The sequence below is a fragment of the Arachis hypogaea genome, chromosome 2 (assembly GCF_003086295.3).
Source record: "Arachis hypogaea cultivar Tifrunner chromosome 2, arahy.Tifrunner.gnm2.J5K5, whole genome shotgun sequence".
NCBI lineage: Eukaryota > Viridiplantae > Streptophyta > Magnoliopsida > Fabales > Fabaceae > Arachis > Arachis hypogaea.
In genome coordinates, this window is record NC_092037.1 from 67,791,836 (window position 1) to 67,813,495 (window position 21,660).

General features: G+C 32.1%; 1 protein-coding gene across 1 annotated transcript; it reads left to right on the forward strand.

The window, feature by feature from the left end:
• The first annotated feature begins 1,669 nt into the window (after positions 1-1,669).
• On the forward strand, positions 1,670-8,302 carry LOC112726540 (lipoxygenase 3, chloroplastic-like). The gene is made up of 9 exons (XM_029290224.2): positions 1,670-2,036; positions 2,933-3,213; positions 3,309-3,549; positions 4,424-4,753; positions 4,838-4,923; positions 5,768-5,875; positions 5,969-6,273; positions 6,542-6,808; positions 6,885-8,302. The coding sequence occupies exons 1-9, from the start codon at positions 1,670-1,672 to the stop codon at positions 7,039-7,041; spliced, it is 2,142 nt and encodes a 713-aa protein (XP_029146057.2). The 3' UTR covers positions 7,042-8,302.
• The last annotated feature ends 13,358 nt before the right edge of the window (positions 8,303-21,660 follow it).

Here is a 21,660-nt window from a genome sequence, read left to right on the forward strand (position 1 = left end):
CTTTAACATCACAAAATCAACTATCAACAACACAAAATCAGATTATCAGCCATCAACAACAATCATAAGTAATTTTATGAATTTAGTTTAACTATTTTAACATAAAAATTAAATCATACAAAATTAACTTAAAATAAAAACTGAAGAAGCGAACCGGAGAGGAGTGCTTACCAGTTAGCAGAGAGACGATGAGGGAGAAGCGAGCAGAGACCAGAGACCGCAAACGGGAGAGGCGAGCTGGCAAGGACAATGATAGCAAGGACAGTGATGGCGAGGAGAGAAGTGGGAGCGACATCGACGTGAGCTCAGTGATGAAAGACAGCAGTGAGGTGACCAAAGCAGTTGAACAGAGATTGTGGTCCTTGGAGAAGAGCTGAAGAGGTGAGCTCAGTAGCTATGATGACGCCGATCGGCTGAGCAGAGGCGGTCGTCCTTGGAAGCTTAGAGAAAAGCTAAAGAGGGAAATTGAGAGTCTGAAATTTAGGAACTAAAGTGTGACTGACGATGACATTGCAATCCTAATGACCTAATTCCCAAAAATTATATATATATATATATATATATATATATATATATATATATATATATATATATGCATTCCGAAACAGATAGGGGCAGATTTATCCTAAATTCGACTCCGTTTCGTCCCACTCAATACCACGCTTCGGTCTAACTCCATCTCGCTCCAGGTCAAATTTAAACCCGTCCCGATCGAGTAGGGGCGGACGAATACCCGCGGTACAGGTACAGAGGTACTACTGCCACCCCTAAGGATGGGTGGGTAAGGAAATAAAATTTGGCGTGTATATGTATACACATAATCAAAACCAAATATAAATCTTTATGTTCCATGGTGCATGCATTGTTTGTTTCTATGATAAACAGTAGGGGTTAAATAATTAAATTAAAGTGTTATTATTTTGTTAGTTATACACGCAAGATATGCATGTGCACGTACGTATATATAATGGGTTATGCTACGTGTACACCATAATCAGTCACCAAAGTCAGTCATCAGTATAAAATATATATGAGAATACAAATATACATTGAAAATAAATTAAACCACACATGTATTTATATACAAATATATTAGTGGCTGATTTTAGTGGCTGATTTATTTTGATGTACAAATAACATTTCTCATATATAATATTTCAAATTTTAATCATAAAATCGTTTTGTTGATGATGCATGCGGGTGTAAGATTAGTTAAGATTGTGGATGTTGTTGAATAGAATTTAAAAATTGAAGAAATTTTCAAATAATGTAACACATAAATTTTCGATAATGTGTTGTCGTATGAATTAAAGGTGAGCAGTACATACAGCTTTGCCAGAAGAAACCAATTTATATATATTCATATGTATATAACACATCATCATCATTGTCATATTTTACAAGCTAATTTAATTTCTTTTTTTCTGATAAAACTTCATATTAAGTTGTCTTTACCAACCTCAAACTTGTATATATGTACACGAAACTTCATTCAATTTGGAAGTTTGTACAATTCTGTTACTATAAATAGGTTTCATTCTTTTTGGTACATCTTAAGTTAATAAGCTATACTACTCTATAACTATAGCACTAGCATTGTGTATAAAGGAATAGTAACAAATACACACTTTAGGGTTTGTTAGAGTTGAAATTGAGAATTGAAATGAGGATGGTTAAGGAAATTTTGGGACAAAGTGTAGTGGTTGAAGCATTTTGTTTTGAAGCTTCTAGAAGATTATGTCACACTCGTCAAAATAATAATAAGAAACACAAAATTTCAATGTTTCCCAGTTTCTCTTGCTCATCAATTCTGTTGCCCATTGTGAAGAGGAGAACCACCTTTGATGATTTGATTAGTAGTAATAAGAGTCTCCATGATGGTGGTGGTGTAACATTGACGATAAGTGCAAGTGTAGCTATAAAGAATAGTAAGGAGTTCATGGCAATGATGCTTCATTACTTTGATAGTTTCAGCCATAATACAACTGGGGATAGAGGAATCGTCATGCAGCTAGTTAGCACTCAAATTGATCCCAGTAAGCATGCACTTTTTTTTTTTTTACATAATTCTAGAAAATATTATTTTTTGATAATTATTTATGTGTTTTTTATCTCTTATTTTTGTTTTTCAATACCATCCAATTAAAGATTAATAAAATAATAAAATACTTATATATTATTTTCAAGTTTTGAAAATAATTTTGTTAGTTGGATACCAACCAAATAACTATTAGCTGAGTTAAAAAAAAATCTAAAAATTACAAAAGAAATATAATTCACTCCAAAAATTTAATTTTACCTGAAATTCTAATCACTTTAGTTCTCTAAAATATTCTTAAAACGAATAAAATTGTAAACTGACAAAAAAATAAATTATTATTAAATTGGTCATTTATGTCAAATCCCAATTTTATTATTAAACTCTTGTTTTTTTTATTATAGGACTTGTTTGGATAAACTTCTAAAAAAATATCTTTTTTTTTAATTATTTTTTTTTAAAAGATCTTATCGAAAAGTAAAAGTAATTGTATATTTGGGTATCTCATACAAAAAATTCTTTTTATCTATCAATTATATTTAGGTATAACAATATAAAAGTACTTTTTTCTTTATTTATTACGTGAAAAACATTTCTTTTTTTTTAGAAAAAAAAAGATCTTTTAAAAAAAGATGTAAATTATAATTTTTTTAAAAAAATTATTTTAAATACTTTTACTTTTATTATTAAAAATTTGTCAATTACGCTAAAAATAAAAAAAATATTTTTTATTTAAAAAAATATTTTTTTTTATTAAGATAATAGTACTAAATAAGTACTTTATTAACTTTTTTACACAAAAAGCATTTTCTCATAAAAACATGAAGCTAAACCAATATGAATGATTATTATTTGTGTTGACTCGTTGTGTGATTTGCCCTAATTGAATTGAAGCAACAATGGAGGGAAAGCTGAGCAAGAGAGCCGTACTGGATTGGACAAGAGAATTATTATTTAATGGAGGTGGGGATAGTGAGAGGTCCACTCACAAAGTTGAATTTGAGATTGACTCTAATTTTGGATTTCCCGGAGCCATTACAGTCACAAACAAATATGACAAAGAGATCTTCTTGGAAACCATCTCCATTGAAGGAGGCTTTGTGGAATTTTCTTGCAATTCTTGGGTTCAACCTGAAAAGGTTCACCCAGACAAGAGAATTTTCTTCACCAACAAGGTAGCCATTTGATTATATATTATTATATTTTAATTTGGTTATTGTATCCACCACAAATAATTAAAAAATGAAAATTGTGTATTGTTTATTATTAGGCATGCTTACCATGTGACACAGCAGAGGGTGTGAAGGAACTACGAAAAGAAGAGCTGAGACAAAAGAGGGGAGATGGAAATGGAATGAGGAAGGTGATGAGTGATAGGGTTTATGACTATGATGTCTACAATGACTTGGGAAATCTAGACAAGGGCATTCAACATGTTAGGCCAATTTTGGGAACCAAACAACATCCTAATCCTAGGCGTTGTCGAACTGGCCGTCCACCTGTCATAACCAGTGAGATCATATTCATCTTAATTATTTCTCTTTAATCACGTGATGTTTTCGTGTGAAAATGATAGTTAAAAACTATTAAATCATTTAGTATATTTAACTAAATTACTAAAATATAATATATATTAATATTTTAGTTTTGATTTTTATTAGGGATGTATATGGTCTGGTCCGATCCGTCTTAAAGATTTGGTCTGGTTTCGAACATTTTAGGGAATTAATTTGGCGTGATTTTACTGGATGTAGGGTAGAGTAAGAATTTTAAAAATAGACCCGATCATTATTTTGGGTCGGATCTGGGCCAATAGGAACCCGGCTTTACTCGACCCATGTGCATTCTAAAAAAATTAAAAAAGATATATATGTTTTAAATTTATTTTAATATTATGTTATATTAATTATAAGTTTATTGTTTTATTTTTAAACACACTTGTTAAATTAAAAAATAGATCAAAGAAGCATCAAATTAAAATTTATAGACAAATTTAAGTTCAAATATGAATATCAACTTTTTTGTAACAAATTTCTTTTTCATAAATAAATGCATCATAAATAAGTTTTTTTATTAAGTATCGTTAAAACTTAAAAGACCCGGTTTAGACCCGGTATAGTTGTGGCCCAAAAATATTTAGGTTTCATTGGGTCTAAGGTCGGATTAAGGTCTAAAAAATAGACTCAGTATATATTTAGAGTTAAGTCTGAATCAGGACAAATCCGATTTCACCCCACCATAAACACCCCTACTTTTCATATAAGTAATCTATATAAGTAATCTATCACTGTTATTCTGTTAAAATACTTAATATGTGCATTACTATTAATTAATATGATTAAACACATTTTGAATAATTTGTAACCATATATATGCATGTGACAGACGAAAAATATGAGTCGTGTGTGAATGCATTCATGGAAACATACGTGCCAAGAGATGAAGTGTTTGAAGGAGTTAGAAAGGAGGCACTTGATGTGGAGAGAGTGAAAGGTGTAACAAGAAATTTGATTCCCTTCATAAGAACTTATATAACTAAGTGTGGAGTCTTTAAGGAGCTATCAGAGATTAAGAACATATACAAAAGAAGGCATCAAGTGGATGCAATGAATCATACTAATGAGGAGAATGGAACACTTTCTATTGATGTTAACAAGTTATTCCAAGATTCCTTCGAAGAGTACTTCAAATTTAGCACTCCACACATTATAAGTGGTATGTCAGCTAATAATAATAATTTTAATAGTTTCAAATTGAATATTATAATGAAGAGAATTTGCTTAAAATTAATTATTATAGGGAATGGTGGTTGCTGCATAACAGATGAAGAACTTGGGCGTCAGGCCTTGGCTGGCGTCAACCCTTTAAGCATAAAAAGGCTTCAGGTATAATTAATTTTACTATTTGAATCAATTTTGAGAAGAAAATAATAATTTTCCATAAAATTATGTTACGTATATAAATGATAATGAAAAAAAAAACCACTCAGACATCTAAAACTTTATTTTTAAGATGTATTCTAATAATTAAAAATTAAATTATATTATTTTTTTTAAAATTAGGTCAGACATCGAAAAAATAGTGAATCAAATTTTGAACTGGTATAAATTAATATTATTTTTTTATAGAAAATAACTATAATATTTTTATTATAGAAAATTATTAAAATATTTTTATTATATATATTAATTTTGAGAATCTTAAATTCTAACCCTTTAATTCTTTGCATCATAGGATTAGAATTTAGAGTTTTCAAAATTAATATATATAAAAGTATTGTAGTAATTTTTTATAAAAAAAAAAACAATATTAATTTAGACCAATTTAAGATTTGATTCACCATTTTTTCAATTAAATTAATTGTTTTAGTCTAATTTTGACAAAAATAATACGATTTAATCGATTATATGTATTAAATTTTAATTACTAAAAAATATCTTAAAAAAGTTTTAGACGTCTTTTATCTAAATAATTCCAAAAAAAAACTATAGGAAATTACAGCTTGCAAGTAGGAGATCCAGATATATTGATAGTTACTCAATTAGGCATGTTATAGTTAGTTATTTAACTATTTTTTTTCACATTATATATTCTAATTAACTACAACAAGCAACCTTTCTCAGCCAATTATTAGAACATGTCGAATAGTTATTATGTTTTGTCACGTTTGTTTTAAAACTTTTATTCTGATTATTTGACAGTTGACACGTTTGTTCTAAAATTTTGTAGACTTTTCCACCGGTGAGTGATTTGGACCCCTCCATGTATGGTCCACAAGAGTCCGCTCTAAAAGAAGAGCACATAATTAGCCACTTGGACGGCATGTCCGTACAACAGGTATACGTACATAGTTACATACACATATACATGGCCTTCTATGAATTCTTGTACAATTTATAACACCCAAAATTATTTCTTTTTTGAATATAGGCTATAGAGGAAAAGAAGCTATTCATTTTGGATTACCATGATGCTTATATGCCATTTCTAAAAGGGATCAATGCTCAAGAGGACCGAAAAGCATATGCAACTCGTACCATATTGTACTTGACTAGAATGGGAACTTTGAAACCTATTGCCATAGAGCTGAGTCTTCCTGAGGGGGAGCACCAACAACAACAATCCAAACAGGTTCTAACACCTCCATTGGATGCCACTTCTTATTGGTTGTGGCAACTTGCCAAAGCACATGTTTGCTCCAATGATGCTGGAGTTCACCAACTTGTTCATCACTGGTATGCAACTCAATTAAATCCTTACCTTTTTTATACTCTCCATCTTGTAATATTCATCAATCATCATGTGGTCATGTAATATTGAAAGAAACCAAAGTTAGTTGAAGTCAAATGAACTCTATAACGTATAAAAGTAATACTTGAATATTTTTATATCAAGATATTTATTATTTTATTTTGTCGAAAATCGATTTTTAAAGAGTATTCTTAAAGTACATCATGGAACTGTGTTGAGTTTTTTTGCTGTTTAACAAAATTTTAGCTTTAGGTTGAGGACCCACGCGTGCATGGAGCCATTCATCATAGCAGCACATCGCCAGATGAGTGTCACGCACCCTATCTTCAAGCTCCTAAAGCCTCATATGAAATACACACTGCAGATAAATGCATTGGCTCGCGAGGCTCTTATCAATGGTGGAGGCATCATTGAATCTGACTTCTCTACCGGCAGATACAGCACTGAGATCATCTCGGCCGCTTACAAAGATTGGTGGCGTTTTGACATGGAAGCCCTCCCAGCTGACCTTATTAGAAGGTTCGTGTACATTAACGATTCTTATTTAGGAACCTATAAACATAATCTCATTATCATTGCCCTGAACATTATGCAGGGGACTAGCAGAACCAGACAGAGCACAACCTCATGGGATAAAACTTACAATTGAAGATTACCCTTATGCAAATGATGGGCTTCTTATTGTTGGGCTAACCGTGGAGAGCTCTCGACAACCGGGAGACTTCGGGGAGGAATCAAGCGAGAGAACATAAGATGAGAAGACACCACATCCAACTCAAAACCTTAAGGTGTCAAGTTAATGGGTCTCTTATCTTTTAAACTCCTCACTCTTCCATGCTTTCTTAGATGTGTGACTAACTTCAACACTCCTCACACTTGCAATACTAACAATCTCCCCCTCAAGTGTGAGCCTCCACATCAAGTATCAACTCCCCTCTAACTCCTCCATCACCATGAGTATTCGTCCATCACACCGCCGCAAAACACCGCGGGACACGCTGCCCGGACCACCTTTGCCGGGAAGACTTTCGATGCTTCACCTTGAATACCCCTTAAAACCACCTGACCGATTAACCATCGGCTCTGATACCACTTGTTGGGCTAACCGTGGAGAGCTCTCGACAACCGGGGAGACTTCGGGGAGGAATCAAGCGAGAGAACATAAGATGAGAAGACACCACATCCAACTCAAAACCTTAAGGTGTCAAGTTAATGGGTCTCTTATCTTTTAAACTCCTCACTCTTCCATGCTTTCTTAGATGTGTGACTAACTTCAACACTCCTCACACTTGCAATACTAACACTCAGTTGCTTCTAATTATTAGAAACTGACGAATGCCTGCGAAAGTGAATATCAGCTACATGAATAAAACCCTCTGCTTTAGAACAAACAGTAGCTCAAAGGGAGAACAGTATAATCTTATGATGATCAGAACAAGGAGCATCAGAAGCACTAGAAGTATGGAAATACAACACATCACCTTAGATATACACTTACACACAGTTACTCCACATTTGTGCACTATTCAACAGCAACTTCCCTATGATAGTTACTCAGTTTCAGATCAACTCCGGTCTCGCTGCGAAATGGTCACAGCAAATTTATACCTTCTTTGCACCACCTTAGATAAATAAACATCTACACTCAACAGAACCAGAAAAACAATCCCAAATATGTCATAGGGATAGTTTACATATTAACACACTTAAGGTAACGTGACTTGTTTTTCTTTTTCATCAAGGACTCTTATACATCAACATCACATCGGAGATCACTAGCTAATCCTAACTTAAAAAATGTCTTGCATGCAATGCCGATGACGAAAAATGTGAGGATAAGTAAGAAACAAAATGATATCTATTGTAAGTAAATACAAGCTAAAGATTTCATTCATCTGGTGGATGTTAAATCAAATTAATCAATCATATTTCTCCCTCTAAGAGTAAACGAGGAAGAAACCCCAAGAAAGGGCCAAGACAATGTCACCGACGGTTTGCCGGAGCCAATCCCAGTATAAGCAGGGCATTAGCTAAAGCTTAAGGTGCCGTGCTTTATGTAAAGGTGAGGAATGAGGAATGTCTCTAGGGTAGCTTTTGGTAGAGAGACAGAGACGAAAAGACTGAGATTGAGAGACAGAGACTAAGGTAGCGTTTGTTTTGAGGTACTGAGATAGAGACTGAGAGACTGAGATTCAGTATCGTGTTTGTTAGTTCAGAGACGGGTACTAAAATTTCTGTCTCTGTCTCTAAAATTTCAGTATTTCAGTACCTCCAAAAAATAGGGACACAGGGGACTGAAATCTTTAGAAATGGAGACTGAAACTTTAATAACATTTTATACCTAAAATACTTTTATTTCAATTAATTAATTCTAATTTTATCTTTTGTGCAAATTAAATTAGAGTTTCATTCTTGTTTCAATTCCTGTCTCCCATTTTACACCAAACAGAATACTGAAATTTATTTCAATCCCTGTCTCTTAGTCTCTGTCTCTCAGTATCAGTCTTTCCGTCTCTGTCTCTCCACCAAACGCTACCTAAGAGACATAGATTGAAATAAATCTAAGTATTCTGTTTGGTGCAAAGTGGGAGACTGAAACTAAAACAAGAATAAAATTCTAATTTAATTTGCACAAAGGTAAAATTAAAATTAATTAATTGAAATGAGGGTATTTTAGATACAAAATGTTATTAAAGTTTCAATCTTCATCTCTAAAAATTTTAGTCCCATGTGTCCCTACTTTTTGGAGGTACTTAGGCAGTGTTTGGTTTCAAAGACACAGACACAGAGACATGGACACGTTAGAACATGTCCTATGTTTGTTTGTTGAGACACAAATCTTTGATGGACACGTTAGTACACAAGCATACACAAAATACATGTATTCAGTGTACTCCCAAAATATTGAGACACAGAGACACAAACAATTAGACACACTTATTTACTCTTTTACCCCTTGTTAATTTCTTAACCTTAATTCTTCTTTCTCTCTCCCCTTCTCCATCCACCGTGATTGTTCTCCTTCCTCCCTCCTCCCTCCTTTTGCCGTTGCATCCCGTGGTCCAGATTCGCCGTCAGTACTGCATCTCCTCGTTCAGATCCACCGCCGCTGCAGCCGCCGCCGACGCTGCATCTCTCCCTTCGTCCAGATCCACATACTGCCGCCGCTGCGTCTCCCACTTCGTCCAGATCCGAGCGCTGCTGCTGTGTCTCCTCCTTCGTCCAGATCTGCTGCCGCCGCTACGTCTCCTTCTTCGTCCAAATTTGTCGCTGTCGGCTCTCCTCCCTCTTCATGATATCCACGGCCGCCTCTCCCTCTTCCTCTTTGAGTTTGCCATTGGCACCTCTTCCTCTATCTTGGTTCTTCTCTTTTTCAGAGTTTTCTCTTCAGTTACCTTTTCCTCCATAGAAAAATAATTTTTGTTGATTTTTTAAAAAATTTTGCTGATTGATTTGTGGTGAATCGTGCGTGATGATGAATTTGTAATGGTAGAGATGGTGGATGATAGTGGTAGCAATGGTGGCTGATTTTTTTTATAAGGATAATATAGACTTTTTCTAATTTTATTGTGTCTTGTTCAATGTTTACCAAACACAGTACATAGACACTAATAATTTGTGTCCATGTCTTTAATGTCTATGTCTCTGTGTCTCTGTCTCATGGGATACATAAACCAAACGCTGCCTAAAATACTGAAATTTTAGGGACATAGACAGAAATTTTAATACCGGTCTCTGAACCAACAAACATGATATTGAGTCTCAGTCTTCCAGTCTCTGTCTAAGTGTCTCAAAACAAATGCTACCTAGATTATTTATGCCTCTAAGGATAGGGTGTTTGCTGAAAAGTTAAAATTTTTAATGATGATCATACCTGCTTAAAGGAGACAAAGAATAGATTAGCCAACACAGAATGATTAGCAAATAAATTGGTAAAAAAGCTTCCAAAATACCCAAATCTAAGGTTTTGAGAATCGGACCGATCATCAAACCGCTCTAGTAATTGATTCACTAATTTACTAATCTAACCGATCTAATCGTAGTTCAATCGAAAAAATTATTTTAGAATTAAACAATAAATAAATTATATTCTAGACACTGATAGTTCATAGTTAATTGAATATGTGTTGTGATGCTGCATTATTTAAAGCCTTTATTCTAAATTATAGATGCAATTTTTGACAAGATAGTCATTTTTCAATAGATGAATTAGTTTCATTTGCTTCAACATATGGGCTCCTGTGACATGGTTCTCGTTACCTTTAGTGCTTAATTGAGTTTATAAGTGTGCTGCAGCTGCTAATTTACATGTTTCTTTCTCATAATAACAAAAGAATATTAGAATTAAGTTAAAAAAATTGTCAATTTTCAAAGTCTTTAACGTTGTCTCCACAGACATTTCTTTCACTTTCAATTACAATAAGTACAACATAATGAAAAGTTGTATCTAATTTATCTACAAAACTACATCAAAATGATATCAGAAGCATTTGTTTACTTCTGGATTCACTAATAATTTCTACAAGAACATTCACCCTCTTGAAATCTGTGAAATCATGCTCTATCGCGCGCAATGATCTTCCTAAAAGATTACCATGTGTTCATAACACGCAGTGGAAGAAAAGAAGACAATCCTAAAGATCTATTTTTGTGTTTAAACTTTATTCCAATAATAATATATAGATCAGATCTAAATTCCTCAGTACGTTAGTAAAAATCTTTTTCTCCTTCGATGGTACGAAGGCGCTATGCGTATCCACACCGAGACCAACCTTTGCTGTCAACTCCTTGACCAATGGACATCTGATCTAAATTGAGAAACCTCTTGCAACTCTTTGCACGCCATAAACTTCTTCTCCAAGAATTAAGCTCACATACATTTATGTGTGTAGAGGTAAAGAAATAAAACCTTTGTGTTTTATTCTCACCATCTGTTTCCTGTACACTTGGCATACATATATATAGTATGAGATTTGTTACTGATTTTAAATTTGAATCTCAATTCAAATTTAAATCATATCTTGTCATATCTTGAAATTCTAAATCTGAATCCTTCAAATTTATGAATCATATCATAACTCAATTTGAAAAAGAATCAGTTATGATCTCATCCAACTTTAGAAATAGAATAACTAATTATTCTCAAATCTAATTTAATATTCTCAATTATCATACTATTATTATATTTTTGGTGCTAGCAAAGAATATAATAATATTCCATTTTGAATTAATATAATTATTTATTTGATCAAATCAAAATAATAATTAAATAATTCTATAGCAAAGATTAGAACACTCGTTAATGTGTGACCCCATAGGTTCAATACTAAGCGAGTAGTAAATTAGTATACTAAATTTACTAATCAAGGTTGGCGTCTAGCAACACTCCTCAACGGCCCGATAATATGAAGTAATATATTTTTACTAAGAACCTTAGAAGAACAAAGTATAATTCCTTCCATCTTTTCAGCTCTTGGTTAACCTTTAGAGTATGATTTAATTGTCAAACTCTAACATGTTACCATTATTATAATGAACTGTGAATGACCAAAGAAACTCATTTCTTCATCCATTCAATCCCCTTGGCCAAGGTTTTATTCATCTCAGTCATTATAATCTATCATAGAGCTCAAACTCTTTACCGATAGTTGACGGATTCCATTAATTATTAATTCTACAAGTATTTAAATCATACCCAATATCCATTCAACTAGCACCCTAGGGTATTAGGTGTCCGGAATCAAAGTATAATAAATACATTGTTAATTACTATGACAGTTGCAGGTTAAAGAAAACTCTATTACTATGTTAATCTTGAGAATATCCTATTGACAAATATACGGTAATTATAACAATTAGGATTTCTATGAGTGAGTTAGTTCAATGGTCATATCTCTATATGCACCATCTATATATATAATTTAATAAATGAGATCTATTAATCTTCATCCAATGAAGACCATTATATATATATATTGATCTTTCCAGATTATTATTGTTCTTTTTAATAATCCTATGACCAAGAACAATTTAGATTAAATTATAAAAAATTTATCTCTCAATATTATAATCGCTATCACAATAATAAATCTCTAAATTTAATCAAGGACGTTATTATATTAACATTTTAATATAATAACAATAACAAATTATTTGACACGTGATTGATTGGATTGTAGTCATACTACTTATTACCAATAATCTCCCACTTGCACGAGAGCCAATCATGATAGATTGGATCTTGGGCATACTATTATCTCAATAATCTCCCACTTGCACTAGAGCCAATCAATCATGTATATACTTTTTAATGCACATTTGTGTTTATCAAAACTCTTTTGATCTTAAACACCTTAGCTTTTGAGCACATGTGCTTGACTTTTTGCAAGATACGCCTAGTGCATAATAAATATCACGTTTTTTCAAAAACGAAATCTCCCACTACAATAGTGCATAATTTTATTTTAAGGACAATCCTTATTGAACATGATTATAAAAAATCTAAGTAGCCATTAGATCTATCTTTATAGAATTGTATCATTATACAAATAGGCTACTTTTTCGAAAAGTTAGTTTGACGATCAAACCTTTTATACTTTCAGGAAAATGTATATCTTCTATTGAGTGGTATACAATTCTAATAAAAGTAATTGTACTCCTACTCTTTCTTTAAGATGGAATCTCTTTTTTAAAAAAGAGTTTAACCTCTTATCACAGACACTTTGTCATAAGAAGAGTGATAAAAATAATCTCATTATTTTTTTAGAGTAACCAATAAATCTCATCTATCGGACCTAATATCAATTCTATTATTGTGCAATCTCTTAACACATATAAGACATCTCCAAACTCTAATGTTTTTGAGTTTCAGTTTATGCCTTTTCCATATCTCATATGGATAAAAAAATTGATTTAGTGAGAAATTTGTTAATTTAGCAATATTTCTAAAACGTAATCCAAATATTTAACAAACACTTATCTTCAGCTAAATCAAATTCTATATTTCTTTAAACATGATAGAGTACATACAGTACTAGTATTTGTGCGTTGAGAATCTCATTCTCTATTCAATAGAATATCAATTAGATAATTAGAGATTTTACTTTAAACTCTTATAATAAAAATACTAAATATCTTTAATATTGGTAATTTTGATTGGCATCCTCAATACTCATATTGAGTTTTTCTAAAGAGATCACAAATATTAATCATATTAAGTTCAATTATAAATTGTTTGTAACAAAATAAATCTCCAAAAATGCTTGCAAGAATAATTCTCGCTAAAGCCATTTGACTAATGACATTCCAACTTCTAAAGTCGTTTAATTCAAAATATATTGTCCAATACTCCCACTAGTTTAAATAAAATCTTTGATAGTCATACTATCTTATTTTGAGCATTATACATCTTCTCAAGATGTTTAATAATAAATAGTAGGTTGTTTTTGAAATTGGAACTCGTGGTTGTCAAAACAACCCATGTTGCAGTAAAGTAATATTCTAAATTCTTCACAACTTTTAACCATTCCATAATCAAATTTATTGGAGATTATTATTTCAATAGGATTGTCATCTCAATGATAACCTTTTGAAAAAAATAATTCTAAATTGTAGCCAATACATTACTTTCAAATATGCCACACAAAAATAGACATATTTAAAAATTTATAATATGAAAGTAAATTAAGAAATCTATATTTCTGTTAAAATTATTTAGAATCATGAATGAGTACCTTGGTTGTCAAGTTGTTACTCATACCTATTCTAAATAAATATGATTAAATTATATCCCATATAATTATAACCCCAAATAATTATCTGGTTGTCAGACAATTATTTAACTGAATTATATTTTATACCCCTAGGTTGTCTAGGTTCAAGTATAAAATTAATTCTCCTTATACATCATCATATGCATAAATAAATTCCATCTTTGAGTACAAGTCTCTTAGTTGTCAGGTTGTTCCTTATAAACAAGAGATAAATTTATTTTTGACAATATCCTAACTTTTAGGACTTATCTCTATTGTTAGAGAATTTCTACCAGTATTCTTGGATTAAATTTTATACTCCCAGATTGTCTGGGTAAAAATATAAAATTAAATTCCTAATATATTAAACGTATATACTGATTATTATTTTGAAAATAAAACTCTTGGTTGTCAGGCCGCTCTTTATAATTAAGAATATTAAAAAAATTAATTTCTAAAATTATAGTGTTCAAAACACATTAATCAAATCAAAATTTGATTTTTAATACACTAACGTTTAGTTTTATAGACCTGTCAAATCAAATTTCACATTCTCAATATATATACACTTATATATAAAAATAAATATTTTTATTCCTTTAAAGTGACATTTCAAAGTCATGATAAAAAAATCAAATAAAATTTGATTAAATTCATAACCATAAAAAATAATAATTTAATCACAATTAAATAATTAATATTGAAATAAATTAACTATTAATTTATTAGAAAATCATCTCAATGGAAATAAATGCATCGCATGCTTAAAGAAAATTTGAATTAATCCTATTAATTCACAAATTTTAAGAAAATATGAATAAAAATTTAAACACAAAAAAGCCAAAGCTCTGATACCACTGAAAGATTACCATGTGTTTATAACACGCAGTGGAAGAAAAGAAGGAAATCCTAAAGATCTATTTTTGTGTTTAAACTTTATTCCAATAATAATATATAGATCAGATCTAAATACCTCAGTACGTTAGTAAAAATCTTTTTCTCCTTCGATGGTACGAAGGCGTTATGCGTATCCACACCGAGACCAACCTTTGTTGTCAACTCCTTGACCAATGGACATCTGATCTAAATTGAGAAACCTCTTGCAACTCTTTGCACACCATAAAATTCTTCTCCAAGAATTAAGCTCACATACATTTATGTGTGTAGAGGTAAAGGAATAAAACCTTTGTGTTTTATTCTCACCATCTGTTTCCTGTACTCTTGGCATACATATATATAGTATGAGATTTGTTACTGATTTTAAATTTGAATCTCAATTCAAATTTAAATAATATCTTGTCATATCTTGAAATTCTAAATCTGAATCTTTCAAATTTATGAATCATATCATAACTCAATTTGAAAAAGAATCAGTTAAGATCTCATCCAACTTTAGAAATAGAATAACTAATTATTCTCAAATCTCATTTAATATTCTCAATTATCATACTATTATTATATTTTTGGTGCTAGCAAAGAATATAATAATATTCCATTTTGAATTAATATAATTATTTATTTGATCAAATCAAAATAATAATTAAATAATTCTATAGCAAAGATTAGAACACTCGTTAATGTGTGACCCCATAGGTTCAATACTAAGCGAGTAGTAAATTAGTATACTAAATTTACTAATCAAGGTTGGCGTCTAGCAACACTCCTCAACAGCCCGATAGTATGAAGTAATATATTTTTACTAAGAACCTTAGAAGAACAAAGTATAATTCCTTCCATCTTTTCAGCTCTTGGTTAACTCTTAGAGTATGATTTAATTGTCAAACTCTAACATGTTACCATTATTATAATGAACTGTGAATGACCTAAGAAACTCATTTCTTCATCCATTCAATCCCCTTGGCCAAGGTTTTATTCATCTCAGTCATTATAATCTATCATAGAGCTCAAACTCTTTACCGATAGTTGACGGATTCCATTAATCATTAATTCTACAAGTATTTAAATCATACCCAATATCCATTCAACTAGCACCCTAGGGTATTAGGTGTCCGAAATCAAAGTATAATAAATACATTGTTAATTACTATGACGGTTGCAGGTTAAAGGAAACTCTATTACTATGTTAATCTTGAGAATATCCTATTGACAAATATACGGTAATTATAACAATTAGGATTTCTATGAGTGAGTTAGTTCAATGGTCATATCTCTATATGCACCATCTATATATATAATTTAATAAATGAGATCTATTAATCTTTATCCAATGAAGACCATTATATATATATATATATTGATCTTTCCCGATTATTAGTGTCCTTTTTAATAATCATATGACCAAGAATAATTTAGATTAAATTATAAAAAATTTATCTCTCAATATTACGATCGCTATCACAATAATAAATCTCTAAATTTAATCAAGGACGTTATTATATTAACATTTTAATATAATAACAATAATAAATTATTTGACACGTGATTGATTGAATTGTAGTCATACTACTTATTCCCAACACTTCCTACTATAAATCTCCCTACTATAAATTTTGGATATAATTTTTAGCACAGTAATTTTTGAATGGTTTTCTATCCAGCAGTTATAGGTAGTGGATCGGATCATTTTTAACGCTTATTTTTGGTTGGATTGATTCGAAAGGTCGGTTCGATCCAGTTTTTAGAACCATGCCCAAACCTGAAGCACTCCGAAGCTTTAACATACTTCAAAAGCAAATGTGACTTAAACTTGAACAAGTCTTCTTTGACAAGAGAACTTGGAGATGCAAGGCATATTGTGTATGGTGATGCTACTGCACAATATGGGATGGTGAGTAACTATGGTAAGACTCTGCCGAAGTGCAACCCGGGATCAACTGTGCGCATCTCAACAATTCTTCATCCTAACCCCGAAGAAGATCCCACTTTTGACAAGATGTATATGTATTTGGATGGATGCAAGAAGGGGTTTAGTGCAGGCTGTAGACTTCTAATAGCGTTTGATGGAATATTTCTAAAAACAAGATTTGGTGGACAAATCTTAGCAGCCATTAGACAAGACGCCAATAGTCATATCTATGTAATTGAATATGTCATTGTCCCAATGGAGAACACGGCGAACTGGAGGTGGTTCCTTGAGCTGCTGCTGAGGATCTCGGGCCTTACAAAGAAAAGGGTTGGTGTTTCATTTCGGACATGCAAAAGGTAACAATTATTGTTATTTAAGCTTCTTTTCTTGGTTGTGTTTCAATAATTGTTGTATTTCAATAATTGTTTTGTTTCAATATTTTTTGTTTCAATAATTGTTATTGCTTGCATGGTTCTGTTTTAATGATTGTTGTTGCTTGCATGGTTCTATTTCAATATGATGCTGTATTGGTAGACTAAAGTAGGATTGTACTTAATAAGTCGTGGGGATTAAATTGTTGACACTTATACATGTGCAGGGACTTAATTTATGTCACTTATGTAAGGGTTAGGGACCAATTTGAGTCACGATATTGTAAGTTATTAATATTAGTGGTTTTGTGTAGGATCTAATTACAGCTGTTCATGAGGTCATGCTTGATGTCCCCAAAGATTTTGTGTATAGCACTTGTGGAGAAACTTTAATAAGCAGTGAAAAGACAACGAACTCAGAAGATTATTGTGGGAGTGTGCAGGATTCATTGAAGGCATGAAGAAAATTCAAAGAGCTAACAAGAAAGCATGAGAGTACCTTTTCAAATGGCGAAGAGATGCATGGAGTCGGGTCTTCTTTAGCAATGCACCAAAATGCGACAACATGTGTAACAATGCCTGTGAGGTATGCCAGAATCAAGGAAGTAAGGGCTGAACCGATTATCACACTACTCGAGAAAGTTAGAATATATGCCATGAGGACAATTGCTAGGAACAAGTTGAAATTGAAGAAGTTAGATGCTCTTATATTTTTTGGGTGCATTTCATTGCTTTGAAATAGGGATGCCCTGTGTCTATGCTTGTGCTGCATTGCTAAGGCAGACAAACAGCCTGAAAATTTTTGTCATAAAATAGATGCATACAATGATAGATATGCATTCCATATTAACCTTATTTCTGGCCAGAAATTATGGGAGAAGTCAATCTACAACAAACCGAAGCACCCAAATTTAAGAAGATACTGGGAGCACCCAAAAAGAAATGAAGAAAGGATGTTGATAAAGGCCCAGTAGGAGGCAAGAAGCAAAAGACCACCAATACGAAGAGGGTATATAAAGAGGATTCTTGCCGCCATTGTGGTGGTAAGGGTCATGACAAGAGGAATTATGCCAAGAAGAAGGTTGACGATGAGGCTACAGCTGCTGTATCTGGTGAAGCTGATACAGGTACTCAGTAATAACCTCCACCTGCTGCAACTGATGTACAAGATGAAGGCAATGCTACTGGGATTGAGTTTGACATGAGTCAACCCATTGTGTCAGAAAATGAAGACTCTTAACAGGTTTTCAATTATTGTTCTCTTTTCTTGTTGCTTTATATATTTCCTTTCGTCTAATTAAATATTGTTCTATAGGTTGCAACAGTTATTGTGCAATCCCAGGAAAGAGCAGCAAAGCTCCCACAAAAAGAAGATAACCTCGTCCCTCAACTATTTCACCATCACCAACTGCACCAGCTTTGATTATCCACCAGCCACCAGTGCTCCTCTATCAACTATTTCAACTACTCCTCCACTACCTACTGCTTCAGTTTTAAATACTCCATCACCACCAACTACTTGTATTGATCCAATGGTTGGTGTATCTGCAGCTACAACTTCAAGGTTGCGTAACATCTTGCAATTTGTTTCAACCCTGGGGTTCAAATCACCAAAAAAATCCAAGAATTGAACATTTAGATATTTTTCGGTTGAGACATTTTGGTTTTAAACATTAATTTTATAGTTTCTGAGTTTCATATATGTGTTAGGGTGTATGTGTTTTGGTTTGAGTTAAATACTCTATGTTATTTTTTAATAGTGTCTAGTTTGACATAGACAAGTTTAAAAATAGTTAACATTATGTGAATATTATCATTGAATGTTTAAAATATTATTATTGTTCTTTAACTTCATATTCCTTCATTTTTAAATTACAATTAGCAACAACAACGACAAATAGAACATTGTGTTATCATTTCTATTCATTTGTTCACAGAGTACAACAATCACAACTATCATATTTAGGCTTTTCTATTACACAATATCCAAATGGCCTTCACCACTTTTATGCTACATAGACAACAATCACAATTACTAACATAATAATAATCAACAACAAACAAAATGTCAGTTTTAGAGCCCTAACTTCAAACTCCAAGCTTCCAATCTTTCAGGCAAATTTCATTCTCCACTCTTCTATTTCAAATTTAAGATTATCTCTGCCATTTACTTCTTCTTCATCCTGAACTTTGTCAGCCACATAAGGAGACCACATGCCCATGGAAAAGAAATGTTACAAATTGAAAGAGTAACGACACTAGCTATATACATTAACAAAAATTATTTACATTGTAGTTTGGACAACTATAAAATAGTCTTTTTGGATTCGCATCTATTCCTGACCATTTGAGGACGGGTCAGCTGTAACACCTTACCCTTTAAAGTCTTATGCTTAAGTCATAAATCAATGAGGGTTTGGTGCTACGACACAAGATCGAGATATAAATATTTATGTATAGAAGAAGATATTAAACTAGAAGCCTATAAGAGGATTTAAACCTCGGATAAACGACAATTCTTCAATCGTTCACGCTAATTAGCATACGTAACTGTGTTGGAAAGAGGTAGCTAATTAAAAGCTTAAGGAAAGAATAAGGGTAAAGAAATATATATAAGTATATATAAATATCTATTAGCCTCGGCTCGCGAAGATTAGCCAGCTAGAGTTACAACAATAAAACAGTAAATATACGTAACATATCTCTCCAAGAATACATCATAAGCCTCTATAGGCAAGTCTTTAAAATAAATACATCATATAAGTTTTTCCAAAAGAATAAGAGATTCTAAAGTCAAACAGAAGCAAAAGTCTTCTTCGCCATTTTTCAGATAAGATTCCTGCTCAATGAGAAGAGCTGGGACCTGCATCTGAAAATAAAATAGAAATAATATATAGGTGAGAATATAATCCACCGGTTCCTAGTAGGGTAAAAGTGCCAAATCGATATAATCAGAAACTCTCAAGGCAATCTTAATCTTTAATGTTTTATTGATCCAAGCCTAAGGTTTCCACTAAACCAGAAAATGGCAACTTACCTAAGGGATTCTGAACTATCTATTTATTCTCAGTTTTCCATAAACTTCCAATCATCACATTAGGAACAACTCTCAGTGTCATCATTTCCAGCATAAGAGATCTCTTAGTTTTTCAAATACATACAAAACAATATAAAGAATACAAAAATAGAGAGAACAGATAGAGCAATTAGGTCAAATAGCATATAGATACAATTAATCAACAAGACAAGCCAAATATAAGATAGACACCCAATCAATACACATAAATACAAATGAGAAAACAAGTTTGTCGGGAAAGCCAAATAGTAAAAAATAGAGTTTAAATGAGAAAACAAGACTTGTGCGTATGCATAAGTGCGTATGCACAAATCAGAAGTGCATCCCAGGTTGTGCGTATGCATGACTAGTTGTGCGTAACATTTCTCTCGTGCGTGCACACACCCTTTGTGCGTACGCACGATCCTTGACACCTGTTCTAACCTGTGCGGGCACACAACCATGTGCGTGGACATAACCATGTGTTTGCGCACACATACCAAAAATTTTGGTTTTTTTTTTTGCAAACTCTCAAATTTCAGATTTTTATACTCAATTTTAAACTCTCATAACTTTTTCTACGAAATTTTTATTTCCTTAATTCTTAATCGACTTTAAAGCTCTCACCACCTCCTTTAATTTAAGACAAATTTCATCCAAATCCGAACTCCAAGCACCAAGTTATGTCCCATCGAAGTTGGCTAAAAATATACTTTTACCAAATTCACACAATCCTTCACTTTTATCAATTCTCAATTCAATTTAAGTCTAAACCATTTCTATACATCCAAACACTCATTTATCAATCCTCAACCATTCTAAACCTAAATCAACCCACTTCCAACTTATTTTACACCTTTTATAACAACCACACACAACACTCATATATCCAAATTCACCATCAACCAAGAATCAATTATTTCATTAGCATATAACAATTTACACCACTTATCTCCACTTACCAAACAGAAAATTCCTCACCCTATCACGGAATCTGTCCCAATTTTCTCATCAAATTATCATCATAATCAATAAACACCACCCAATTTACAATATCACAACCAATTGAATCATGCAATTATCAACATATTACAATTTTCACTAATCCAAATAATCAACCATAATATTACATGGTATTTATCCGAAACTTAAACATATACCTTAATGTCACAATTTTAAACTTTTCCTTCCAAACTTTCCAAGCCTCAAGTTGGTTCACACCAATGTCTAAGTTTAAATTCCACAAATCTACCAAATCAAGTTTTCAATTACTCAATCTAATACCATATCATACAATTTGCCACAATGTTAAACCTAGGGCTCATATAAATTGATAAACCAAGAGGTAAAAAGGAATCCTTACTTTTACCCACTGAAATATGTGACGG

Coding starts and splice junctions, on each gene's coding strand:
- LOC112726540 (XM_029290224.2), top strand. CDS start 1,670: ATGGTTAAGGAAATTTTGGGACAAAGTGTAGTGGTTGAAGCATTTTGT. Junction 2,037..2,932: donor TAGCACTCAAATTGATCCCA/GTAAGCATGCAC, acceptor ATTGAATTGAAG/CAACAATGGAGGGAAAGCTG. Junction 4,924..5,767: donor TAAGCATAAAAAGGCTTCAG/GTATAATTAATT, acceptor AAAATTTTGTAG/ACTTTTCCACCGGTGAGTGA.